The sequence below is a fragment of the Orycteropus afer genome, unplaced genomic scaffold (assembly GCF_000298275.1).
Source record: "Orycteropus afer afer isolate SDZICR_OR568_19922 unplaced genomic scaffold, OryAfe1.0 scaffold00221, whole genome shotgun sequence".
Taxonomy (NCBI): Eukaryota; Metazoa; Chordata; class Mammalia; order Tubulidentata; family Orycteropodidae; genus Orycteropus; species Orycteropus afer.
Window position 1 is genome coordinate 1,915,419 of NW_006921808.1, and position 13,953 is coordinate 1,929,371.

At 38.5% G+C, this 13,953-nt stretch overlaps 1 protein-coding gene across 1 annotated transcript in view; it reads right to left on the minus strand.

The window, feature by feature from the left end:
- Positions 1–13,953, minus strand: part of JAM3 (junctional adhesion molecule 3) — a 70,491-nt gene that overhangs the window by 17,345 nt on the left and 39,193 nt on the right. The window contains exons 4-6 of the mRNA XM_007948736.1: positions 12,097–12,249; positions 11,380–11,582; positions 10,099–10,198 (exon numbers count right to left, since the gene is read on the minus strand). Of these exons, the coding sequence (XP_007946927.1) occupies positions 10,099–10,198; positions 11,380–11,582; positions 12,097–12,249 (456 nt within the window). The remainder of the gene's footprint in view (positions 1–10,098; positions 10,199–11,379; positions 11,583–12,096; positions 12,250–13,953) is intronic.

Sequence of the window (13,953 nt, forward strand, 5' to 3'; positions counted from 1 at the left end):
AGACATTATGATGTTTTTTTGTTTATATTTAATTGGTGATTGTATGTTCGAGTGACTTGCCCACAATATTCTTTTTCTTTGTTTTGTTTGGATGTTATGTAAGTAAGCAGGGTACTGTGTTCCTCTAGTCCTTTCTAGTTCGCAGCACTTCTACACTCACAACCTGTCTCCTTTCCTGTTGTCAGCCTCACGTATGTCCCTGCTGTTCTTGGAAAACGGAGCCTATTCTTCCTCCCTGGAATCCAAATGAGAATGCTGTCGCGTTAAATATCCAAAATGGCCAGCACTTGTAAACATTCAAAATGGCTGCACCCTTGGTCACTTTAAATATCCAAAATGGTTGCCACTTGTAAACCATCAAAATGGCTATGCCCTCTGGACAGCTGAACAGCCACAGCTCAGGTTGTCTCTTCCCTTGCTATTTCCCTTCCTAGTCAATGGCCACCAGCAAATTTGTCCCTGCAGCCCTTGGTGACCAGGGTTGATCTTTAGGTCAATTCTCAGGTCCCAACACCACTTGGAAATATTTAGGCTCTTGGTGCCATCAGAGTAGCTGACAGTCCACAGTCTGTCTCTGTATTCAGTGTTTTAACTCAGGTTTTTCCAATAGTTGGTACCTAATCCACTTTTTATCCTTCCTTTCAAAGCTCAGGGTTCCATGATTATCTTCGTATCTCTGTCAACTGTTTTTCATTTCTTCATTGAAGAGGGTCTGTATAGCTTGTCTGCCTATTCTGTCATCTTACTGGAAGTCTAAGTTCTCACTTTTATGAAATGATTAAAAAAAAAAAAACTCACTGCCGTTGTGTCAGATCTGACTTACAGCGACCCCTCCTTGGGTTTCTGAGGCAGTATCACTACACAAGTAGACTGCCCCATCTTGCTTGCAAGGAGTGGCTGGTGGATTTGAACCACCACTCTTCTGGTTAGCAGTCACATGCCTCAGGCACTATGCTACCAGAGCTCCTATATGAAATGATAGGAATATGCTAATATAAGGAGAATTATGTTCATTAGTGGTTACCATGGATGGAGGGGAAGGGAGAAAAGGGATGGAAATACTCCCTAGGTAGTAGTCATTTATTTTTTTATAGTAAAGGGGAAGATGACACCAAATGTGGGTGAAGTTTGCACATCAGCATGACTGATATAACTGATGTCAATAAGCTACTGTACACAGCAAAAAGGGATGGATGGGAAAATACTATGTTGTGCATGGTTTTGCAACAATAGAAACAACCAAAAGAAAAAGGAGGGAATACAGATGCTGATACTAATTAGACATAACCAATTACTTCTTCGGATTAGTTCTCTTGGTCTGGGGGCTTTATGGAACAAACGAGTTAGTAGGCCAAATATAGTTCTTAAAGTTTATGTCCTACCCCCCCAATATGGTAAGTAGTGTCTGGAGTCTTAAAGGCTTGTAATTGGGAGTTCTGCCAAGATGGTGGAATGGGCAGACAAGCTACAGACCTTCTGCAACAAAGCAATGAGTAACGAACTGAAACAAATACAGAAGATGATCCTTGAACCCTGAGCTTTGAAGGGAAGGATAAAGAAGTAGATTAAATACCAACTCATATAAAAACCTGAATGAAAGAGTAAGGAGACAGACAAAGTTACAGAATGCCAGCTGTCCTGAGGGCACAGCCATTTTGAATTTTTCCCAATAGTAACCCTAGAATCAACTTGGCTCACCAAGGCTGCATGGGCAAGGACTGCATTGGTGCCTGATGACCAGAAGATAGAACAGCAAGGAAGGGGACAGGTGGACCTGTGGAATACCATCAGCTGTTCTGAGGGCACAGCCATTTTGGATGTTTCCAAGTGGCCAGCACAGCCTTTTTGAGCATGGGCAGGAGGTATTTTTGCTTAACTATGACTGGGGGTGCCTGCCAAGGAAAGCGTGGGAAATCACACTGGAGACTGATGAATGGAGAGGTGCAATATTCCACTTGTTACTCTTCTGCCCCATGCTATCTTTGTAGACAGGGTGTACCCATCCCCCTTCCTCCACCCACCTCTTGACCTGTGAGGGCTTCATCCCAGTCTTTGCCCTGGCAGAGCCTAAGTGCCGTGCACTGCCCCGATAGTTTTGTTCTTGTTTATTTGTTTTTAAATAATTATCCATTATTCTTTATATCTTTCTCTTTACTTCCTTTCTCTCTCTCTCTCTCTCTCTCTCTCTCTCTCTTTCCCATCCCTGGTGCTTGTGTTGTTTTGTTTTGTTTCTTTTTCTCTCTTCCCTTTTCCTGGTTCCTTTATTCTTTCTTTTGGTTCACTCCATCCCTTGTTTTTCCTTTAATCTTTTACTCTTGCTCTTTTTCTCTCATTCCACCCTCCCCAGATATTGTGGCTTTTTCTTTTTTTTTTCAATTTCTCTCATTATGTTTATTTTATCCTTTTCTAATATATTTTGAAAATTTTTCTTATTTATTGCATTTCTCTTTTATCTTTTGCAATTGTTGCTGTTTGCTCCTGCAGTTTGAGTATTTTGTTCTTTTTGTGTGTGTTTTTAAAATTTCTTTTGTCTAACTGAATCTGAGACAGCAATTATTCTGACACAACCCATTTATTTCTACACCTCCTGCAGCCCTACCCACTGAGTGAGCACCACCAGCTTTTGCACCAGCTGACCAATGACAGACAGCAGCCAACACCAGCTCAACTCACCCTCAACTGTTCTTTACCAACAGCTAACATAGATCTGTACTCACACTCTCATTCTCTGTCACACCCACCAGGAGACAGGTGGTGAGTGCCTAAGTGCTAATAACTAGCAAATTGAAGAGAACATACCCTGCTCACACAGATATATCAAAGCAAACTAAAGGAAAAAAAAATCCCGCATGAATCACATCAACATACAACCAAAAATTAAACGTAAATATAACAACCACAATGTCTTGCAGACAACAGATCATCATAGTCCACACAAAGAAACAAGATAAGAAATAAGGGACCAGGATACAAACCCAGAAAACATCCCTGAAGAAGAAGCAGCTTTGGAACTCCCTGATAAGGAATTCAAAAGAATTATATTTGGGGACCTTTGACAGATTGAGACACAGATCAAGGAAAACACTGACAAGATCAGAGAAAACACTGACAAAACTCTAGAAAAATTTAAGAAGACAATACAAAAACAAATTGACAAAATAAAAAATTAGAAATGATACAAAATCCACAAACAGAAAGCCAGATTAATACTAAGAATTCAGAAATAGATAACACATTGAATGGACAAAGGAGTAGAATCTAATCAATGGAAGACAGAATTAATCAGATTGAAGACAAATACTTGAATACTACTTTGCTAAGGGATCAATCAGACCAAAGATCAAAAGAAAATGAAGAAAGTCTAAAATTCATGTGGGATACCATCAAGAGGAATAACCTGTGTATAATCGGAATTTCAGAACCCATGAGAAAAATGATACCAGAGAAAATTGTCAAAGAGTTGCTGGAAGAAAATTTCCCTAATATGATGAAAGACAAAAGTATATCCATTCAAGAAGTTCAACAAACCCCAAACAGGATAGAACCCAAAAGCAAATCACCAAGACATTAATCATCAAACTCACCAAAACCAAAGACAAAGAATCTTGAAAGCAGCACAAGAAAAATAAAAAGTTACCTATAAAGGACAACCAATAAGACTAAGCTCTGATTTCACAGCAGAAACCATGTAGGCAAGAAGGCAATGAGATGATATATATAAAACCCTGAAAGGAAAAATACTCCAAGCAAGAGTTATAGACCTAGCAAAACTGTCTATCAAATATGAGAGTAAAATTAGGAGATTTCCAGGTAAACAGCCATTAAGAGAATTTGTTAAAACTAGACAAACTTTACAAAAGATGCTAAAGGGAGTCCTTAGCAGACAAAAAACCAACAACAGCAAACAACAACCAATGATTAACACAAAAAAGGACATAACCCAGAAAGAAACCCAGTTATAGAAGTTTCCAAAGTAAAATAAGCTTACAAGTTTGTAAACAGGGAACCAGAGACATCACTTAGTAAATGAGGACAACTACAAACTAAAAAGAGGGAATAAATAGTGTAGTTACAGAATCTCTAAATGGTGAGGAAGGCAATACAATTATGAGATAGAACAGACTGTTTACAATTTGGAAAGAAAACTATAAATCATAACATAACCTCAAAGAAAAATAATAAACCTTTGTATCAAAATTTTAAAAAGTGTACAAGCACAAATACTTAGCAAATACCAAAGCAACAGCAATGAAATAGATGATAACATGACTCATAACCAAAATGAGCTCACAGAGATAATTATTTGGAGCAAAGAAATCAGCAACACCACAACAAAACACCTAACAAAATGACATTATAAATTCATACTTGTCAATAATGACATTGAATATAAATATATTAAGTGCACACCTCAAAAGACAGAGTTGCAAACTGGATAAAAAACAACCCATCAATATGCAGTCTATAAGAGCCTCACTTTAGACCCAAAGACAAAAATAGACTAAAAATGAAAGGCTGGAAAAAGATATACCAAGCAAATGGCAACCAAAAGAGAGCAGGAGTAGCAATATTAATTTCTGATAAAATAGACTTTAAGACAGAAATGACTACTCTTAGTCTTGTCTCTATAAGGAAGAACATATATAATGATTAAAGGATGAGTTGAACAAGAGGACATAACCATAATAAGTATCTAGGTACCCAATGAAAAAGCCCCAAAATACATAAAGCAGACATTAATAGAATTGAAAAGACAAGTAGATGACTCCACAGTAGTAGTAGGAGACTTTAATACATCACTTTCAATGAAAGATAGAAAAACTGGAAAGAAACTCAACAAAGTTACAGAAAAACCAAACAATACAATCAACCAATTTGATCTTATAGATATCTACAGAGAACTTCACCCAACAACAGCAAAATATACATTCTTTTCCAGCACGCATAGAAATTCCCCCAAGTAAATTACCATATGTTAGGCTACAAAGTAAGCCTCAATGAACTTAACAACACTGAAATACTGCAAAGCATCTTCTCATTTCACAATGCTATAAATTTAGAAATTAATAATAGGAAGACCAATAGAAAAAGAGCAAATGCATGGAAACTGAATAAAACCCTCCTCAAAAATGACTGGGTAATAGAATTTAAAAAAAAATGAAATTAAAAAAATGTCTGGAATGAAAATGAAAACACAACATACCCAAATCTTTTTGACACAGAAAAAGAAGTGATCAGAGGGCAAATTATAGCAATATATGCACATGTCAAAAAAAAAAAAAAAAGAGCTAAAATCAACACCTTAACCCAACATCTCCAACTATTAGAAAAAAAGCAGCAAGATTAGCCTACAGTCACCAGAATAAACATAATAATAAAGATTTGAGAATAAATGAAACAGAAAATAGACAACAGAAAAATATCAACAAGACTAGAAGTTGGTTCTTTGAAAAATTAATAAAATCAACAGACCACTGACAAACTTAACAAAGGAAAAGGAAAAAATGCAAATATGAATAAGAAATGAAATGGGTGATGTCACAACAGAACCAACAGAAATAAAAAGAATACTATCAGGATATTATGAAAAACAACAAATTTGAAAGGCTAGAAGAAATGCACAGATTTCTAGAAACACACTATTTACCTAAACTAATACAGATTGAGGAAGAAAACTTAAACAGACCCATAATAAAATAATTGAACTGGTCATTAAAAAAAAAAAAAAAAAATTACCAACAAATAAAAGTCCTGGACCAGAAGTTTCACAGTGAATTCTACTGAATATTCAGAGAACTGACCCCAAGCCTACTCAAACTATTCCAGAACATAGAAAAGGATGGAATCCTCCCAAATTCATTTCATGAAACAAGGATAACCCTGATACCAAAACCAGGCAAAGACACTACTAGAAAAGAAAACTATAGACCAATATTCCTCATGAATATAGATGCAAAAATCTTCAACAAAATCCTAGCCAACAGACTTCAACAACATATCAAAAAAATAATACATCATGACCAATTGAGATTCATATCAGGTATGCAAGGATGGTTCTACATTGGGAAAAAAAATCAACATAATCTATCATATAAGAAAAATAATCACATGATCATATCAATGGATGCAGAAAAGGCACTTGATAAAATCCAACATACATTCCTGATAAAAACTCTCAGAAAAGTAGGAATAGAAGGGAAATTCCTCAACATAATAAAGGGAATATATGCAGAACCAACAGCCAACATAAATGGAGAAAGACTGAAACTATTCCCCTTGTGAACAGGAACCAGAAAGATGCCCTCTATCTCCATTTCTATTCAACACTGTATTGGAAGTTCTAGCCAGGGCAATAAGGCAAGAAAGGGAAATCAAAGGCATCCAAGTTGGTAAGTGTGGTGGTTACATTTGTGTGTCAACTTGACTGTGCCTGGTTGAGTTGCTGGGCAACTGAAAATAGTTATTCCCCATGGTGAGATTGGTAATTAACCCCATGGTGGAATCTAATGGAGCACCTGAGCAGCTGCTTTAGGTATGTGGTCCATTTACTGTATATAAAAAACAGCTTTGGGAATGGTCTCTAGCTTATGGCACACTTGAACCCTGCATGTAGCCCTGTCATTGTTCAGCAGCCTACCATGTTCTGCCAACCTTGGGACTTTTGATAGACTTCAATTAATGGCATACTGTGTGGTTTGGTAACATCGGGACTGTGCCATTTTATTTGTTGACCTTGGGCTTGTTAGCCTCAGCAGTCAGTAGCTGCCTGAGTGAAGAGATGCCTCTAGCTTCAGTGGGCCGGGAGCAAGAGGCAGAGCTGAAGCCCAAGGTCGAGGGACTTTCACACAGACCCTAGAGTCTGGCACTTTAAACTTGGACTTCTAGCCTCCCGGACTGTAAGAGAATAAACTCCTGTTTGTTCAAGCATCTGATTTGTAGTATACTCTTGTCAGAGTGGCACTAGGTAATCAGAACAGAAAGAAGTAAAACTATCCCTATTTGCAGATGATATGATCCTATAAACAGAAAACCCAAGAGCCTCAGCAAGAAAACTACTGGAACTTATTGAAAGATAGAGCATAATGGCGGGATACAAACAAAATCAGTTGGATTCTTCTACACCGGCAAAGAGGTCTCTTAAAAGAAAATAAGGAAATCAATACCGTTTACAATAGCTCCCAAAAATATAAGATACTTGGGAATAAATCTCATCAAGAACACAAAAGACCTATGCAAAGAAAACTACAAGACACTACTTCAGAAACTGTAAGAGATCTACATAAATGGAAGAACATACCACGCTCATGGATAGGAAGATTGAACATTGTGAAAATGTCACTACTACCCAAAACAATCTATACTTTCAATGCAATCTCAATCCATATTCCATCAACATTCTTTAAAGACATGGAAAAACCCATCACTAATTTTATACAGAAAGGAAAGAGACAAAGCCTTCTGGTTAGCAGTCAAATGCCTTAGGCACTATGCCATTGTTATTGTGTTGTTGTTATGTACCCTAGAGTTGGACCTGACTCATAGCGACCCCTCCTTGGGTTTCTGAGGCAGTATCACTATGGAAGTAGACTACCCCATCTTCCTTCCAAGGAGTGGCTGGTGGGTTTGAACCGCCAGCCTTCTGTTAGCAGTCAAGTGCCTTAGGCACTACGCTACCAGAGAGCTCCCTAATTTTATGTGGAAATGAAGGAGATATCAGAGAAGCAGAAAACTATTGAAAAAGAACAAAGTAGGAGGTCTAACACTCCAAGATCTTAAAACCTACTATGCAGTCACAGTTGTAAAAACAATCTGGTATTGGTACAATGACAGACACATAGATCAGTGGATCAGAATTGAGAACCCAGAAATAGAACCATCAACCTATGGTTAGCTGATCTTTGACAAAGGGCCAAAATCCATTAAATGGGAAAGAGATAGTCTCTTTCACAAATGGTGCTGGCAAAACTGGATATCCATTTGCAGAAAACTGAAACAAGATCCATACCTCATATTATACACAAAAACTAACTCCACATGGATCAAAGACTTAAATGCGAAACCAAAAACTATAAAATTCATCAAAGAAAAAAGAGGGCAAACTTAGGGGCCCTAATTTATATCATAAATACACTATCAAGCATAACCCAAGATGCACAAACAGCAGAAGATAAACTAGATGATTGGCACCTTCTAAAAATTTTATTCTTATGTGCATCAAAAGACTTCTCCAAAAGGGTAAAAAGAGAACCTACAAAATGGGAAAAAAATACTCAGCAATGACTTATCGAACAACGGACTTATCTAAAATTTATAAAAATCTCTAGCACCTCAACATTAAAAAGACAAACAATCCAATTAAAAAATGGGCAGAAGATATGAAGAGACACTTCACCAAAGAAAATATTCCAGCAGCCAATGAACATATGAAGAAATGTTCACGATCATTAGTCATTGTTGTACAATGTTGTTATGTGCCGTCAAGTCGGACTCGACTCATAGCGACCCCTCCTTGGGTTTCCGAGGCAGTATCACTACGGAAGTAGATTGCCCCATCTTCCTTCCAAGGAGTGGCTGCTGGGTTTGAACCACCAACCTTCTGGTTAGCAGTCAATTGCCTTAGCCACTATGCTACCAGAGCTCCTCATTAGTCATTAGAGAGAAGCAAATCAAAACAACCATGAGATATCATTTTATCCCAGCATTAATAGCAAAGTTCAATAAGACAGAAAATAAATGGTGGTGAGGATGTGAGAGACTGGGACTCTCATACACTGCTGGTGGGACTGAAAAATGATAGAACCACTGTGCAAATTGGTATGGTAATTCCTTAAAAAGTTGGAAATGAAAATACTATTTGATCCAGCAATCACATTACTAGGTATATATCCTAAGGAAGTGAGAGGGAGGACACAAACAGATATATGCACACCCATGTTCACTGCAGCACTATTGACAATAGCAAAGAGATGGAAACAACTTAACTGCTCATCAAATGAGGAATGGATAAATAAACTGTGATACATAAACACAATGGAATACTATGCAATCCTAAAAAATAATGTAGAATCTGCAAAACACTGTATAATGTGGATGAAGTTGGAGGACATTATGCTGAGTGAAATAAGTCAATCACAGAAGGACAAATACTGTGTTAGTCCACTATTGTAAAAAGTTAAGGAAAGGTTTATACATAGAAGGAAACTTTCTTTGTTGGTTATCAGGGATGGGTGGGGAGAGGAGGGATAATACCTAGATAGGTTGAAAAAAACACACATATAGAAACCAAAAATTATTAATGGTTACCAAGAGTAGGAGGGAGGGGGGGAAAGGGGAAGCTTTTGTTTGCAGGGCATTGGGTTTATGATAATGGTGGTGGAATATTTTGGAAAAGGATAGCAATGATGGCACAACATGAAACATGTCATCAATGGCCCTGAACTGTAAATCGGGAAGTTGTTATGCTGGTGAATGTCTTGTTGTGTATGTTTTCACTATAATAAAAGCAAAAAAAAAAATGGGGGTGGGGGAAGCTTATAACTGTCCAAGATATAACTATTGGTCTTTATTTGTCTGGAACAAAAGACAGAGAAGGGAACCCAAGAATCAAAAAAGGCTCTGGACTACAAGACTGTCTCCATAAACTACTGCCTCTTCCACCTTGAGACCAGACTAGACTTCGGATTCTTAAAGAATCCAGACTTCCTGGATATATTGAGGGTAGAGGAGTCCCCAAGAGTATGACCCTGAATTACTCTTCAAATCCTAAATTGAAACTATGCCCTGAAGTCACTGTTAAATTAACAGTTTAACCCAAAGAGTTAAGATTGTCACACTTGAGTACTGCATTAAAACAAAAAAGTCAACAGCTATTTTAAAGCATAGATGAGTAGGCTGGTGGCAAGGAGTTCAAGTAAATGGAAGTAAAACAGGACAGAAATAATGAGAATACTGATACAAAGTGAAGAATGTAATCAATATTACTGATCATTAGAGGAATATGAATGGGTATTGTGTACATTTTCACCGAAAGTAAAGTTAAATATTAACAAATAAACAAACAAAAAAGAGGTCTTGGGAACAAACAAAAAAATAACTCACAGACTTCCATCTCCTGTTCCTCACACCTGGCTGAGCCTGCATCATTTGAAGCAATACAGTAATACTGCCCAGAATCTTCCTTGTGAACAGCACTGAAAACCTGTATCAGGAAATCACAAGTAAATAGACCAGTCAGCAGGGAAAAACTCTGAGGGGATGGGACAGGAAAGGCTGACATCCCACCCCAGAACTTGCTAAATCCGGAACATGGTAAAATGTCTGCTCATTTCTTAGTTTCCCTTTGGTTTCCAGTCATTGACCAGGTTCTTCCTGATTGTCTTTCCTGATAACAATGACATCCTCCTTTGGTACTTGGAGATATCAAAGCCTAGCAACATCCAGGGAGCCCCTGGGTGGTGCAAACAATTAATTCCCTTGGCTGCTAACCAAAAGGTTGGCAGTTCAAGTCCACCCAGCGGTATCTCAGAAGAAAGTCCTGGTGAATCTACTTCTGAAATATCAGCTATTGAAAATCCTGTGGAGCACTGTTCTAATCATGTGCTCATGAATCACCATGAGTTGGAACTGAGTTGATGGCACCTAGTTTAGCAACATCCAAAATGAGATGTTGATCTTTACTTTTATTCAAGTAAAGAGACTCTTGATGACAGCTCCTCACACTCCATGGCTCCTCTGTACATGTAGCTGGATATATCATGGATCAAAAGCATCTTCTAAAGACTGATGTGTAGAAAAAGCCTGGTATAATAATGCTGGTGATGTCAGTCTGTCCTTTGCATATGACCACACGTTTCAGCTATACTCCATCCACCCACTTCCCACCACCACCCAATTATTTCAGAGCAAATTCCAGACATATTTTATCCATAAATACTTCAGTATGTATGTCTAAAAGATAAGGACTTTTTTTTTTTTAAATCATACCCATAGTACCATCATTATGCCTAAAACATAATGATGCTTTAATATCATAAAATATCCAACCAGTAATTTTATCCATAAAATATCCAACCAGTCAATTTCCCTGTCTTATAATGATTTTTACAGTTGGTCATTCAAAGTAGGACCCTAACAACATCCACCCATTGCATGTGTTGAATCTCTCTCTTCAGTCTCTTAATCTACGGGCTCCCCCTCCTTTACTTAAGCTCTTAGAATTTATTAGTTTTAAAAAAGGGGAGTTTTCTATGCTATTACCAATATTCTAGATTTTCAGCACCCATCTTCTAAAGAGGTTTTAATGTCTCTCCTGATCACTGTTTTTCTCCCACAGTAGGCATTCCTTGCCCCAACAGCCTCACCTCTTAGAACAGATCTTACCAGATTCCCTGTTTCAGAGTTTAAGAGAAAAGAAGAATTTCGAAATCTGGGGTTGGCTCTGGAGTCTGTGGGCAGAGGCACATTGTTGCGATACCAGCTGTAGTGAGGCCGGGGGGAGCCCTCACTCTCCTGGCAGTTCAGTGTGGCTGACTTACCCACAGGCACTGCCTTTGGGACTCTGCAGACAGGAGTTACTGGCTTCACTGTAGGGAAAAATATGAGTCAGTGTTGAACATCTCTGCAATATAGCTCTGGTCTTACCAAAGCCCGTAACATATCAGCTCCCAAAAAAGAACTGGAAGAGGGCTCTTGTACTACTGCTGTCCCATGAACATTCTACACCTGTAGAATGCCCCCAACCATCACTCCATCCTGTCCTTATTGTTCATTCCACCCCTAGTGTAACCCCACAACACATTTCTCACTTTTTTCACCTTCATGAAAGAGATGTAGAGAAGACTGAAAGTATATTAAAGTACCTCCTATACCTGTTGGAGGAAAATGGAAGGAGCCCCACTTCCCTTCTCCCCTTCCTCCCCAACTCAGTCTCAGCTCTCCCAAGTCTCTTCCCCTCACCAAGGTTCATGATAACCCGAGGGATTGGAGCTCTAGAAGTAAGGAGATTAAAATAAGAGGTGACCTTTTTTATTCTATAGATAAGCTTATGAGTCCTGGAAGAGGCAAAGATGCTTTAAATTCACATGATTTCCCTCCTACCTTGCACAGTTAACTCGATGACAATCTCATCAATTTCTTTGCGGTCATTTCGAGCAACAACCTCACAGCGATATAGAGCCGAGTCTCTCCGTGTCACGTTCCAGATCTTCAGGGATGTTTTACCCAACAGTTCTGCACGACCCGCCAAGTCTCCTATAGAGTAGAAACACGGGGCACAATACTCTTTAAAGATATCTTTCCCACTTGAAGAGGGTGGTTTATGGGGTCAGCCTTTGATGTCACAGAAAGAAAACTGCATATTGGTTTCAGTATCTATCCCTGTGTAACAAGAGTGACCTCCCCGAGGCCAAGAACCATGCCTTATTCTCCTTTGCAATCTGAGCACCAAATGTCACACTTGATCTGTTAGAGGGACCCATGGCATGTGTCTTTGTAGTTAAAGAGAGGGACCTCACTTCTTTTTCATCCTTCCTCATTATAAAAGAAAAATAAAGCAAAGCAAATACCACCACTGGGGAAAACAACAACAAATTCAACAAATGGTCTGGGACAACTCGTTATCCCATGCAAAAGAATGAAGTTGGACCCTCCCTACCTTACAGTACCTAAAACAAAGATCTAACGTAAGAGCTAAAACTATAAAACTCTTAGGAAAAAAGAGAGGAATAAATCTTTGTAACCTTGGATTAGGCATCAGATTTTTAGATATGACAACAAAAGCACAAGCAACCAAAGAAAAAATTGATCATCAAAATTAAAAACTTTTGTGCTTCAAAGGACATTATCAAGAAAGTGAAAAACACAACTTACAGAATGAAAGAAAATATATGTAACAACTCATAGTGACACCTCTTTGGATTTCCAGTATATCTACGGAAGTAGATTGCCCAACCTTCCTTCCAAGGAGAGGCTGGTGGCTTTGAACTGCCAGTCTTCTGGTTACCAGTCAAATGCCTTAAGCACTACACCACCAGAGCTCTCAAATATTAGACAAACAACTAATGTATAAATAGAACATATAAAAAATTTACAACTCAACAATCTAATTGTCTAAATGTGTGTGTTATGTTCCGTTGAGTCAGACCTGACTCATAGCGACCCCTCCTTGGGTTTCCGAGGCAGTATCACTATGGAAGTAGATTGCCCAACTTTCCTTCCGAGGAGAGGCTGGTGGGTTTGAACCACCAGCCTTCTGGTTAGCAGTCAAGTGCTTTAGGCACTATGCTACCAGAGCTCCTAATTGTCTAAATAGGCAATCTAATTAAAAAATGGACATTTCTCCACAGAGACACACACATGGTCAATAAAGACATGAAAATATATCAGCATCATTAGGTGTGAATCAAAAGCCAGTGAGATACTATTTCATCCCTACTAGAATGGCTATAATCAAAAAAGACAGACAACAGCAAGTGTTGGTAAGGGTGTGGAAAAATAACATTGCTGTTGAGATTGTAAAATGGTTACAACCACTTTGGAAAATAGCTTGTCAGTTCCTCAAATGATTAAACCATATGATCAAGCAATATCACTTCTAGATATACACCCAAGAGAGATGAAAGCATGTGTCCACACAAAAACTTGTGTGTGAATGTTCAAAGCAGAATTATTCACTGTAGCCTGTCTTGGTTCTCTGTTGTTGCTATTGTTGTTGTTAGGTGCCGTTGAGTCATTTCCAACTCATAACAACCCCATGCACAGCAGAACAAAACACTGCCCAATCCTGCACCAGCTCCATGATCCTTCTATACTCGAGCCCATTGTTGCAGCCCTTGTGTCAATCCATCTCATTGAAGGCCTTCCCTCTTTTGTCAACCCTCCACCTTACCAAGCATGACATCCTTCTCCAGGGAATGGTCCCTTCTGACAACATGACCAAAGTAGGTGAGATGAAGT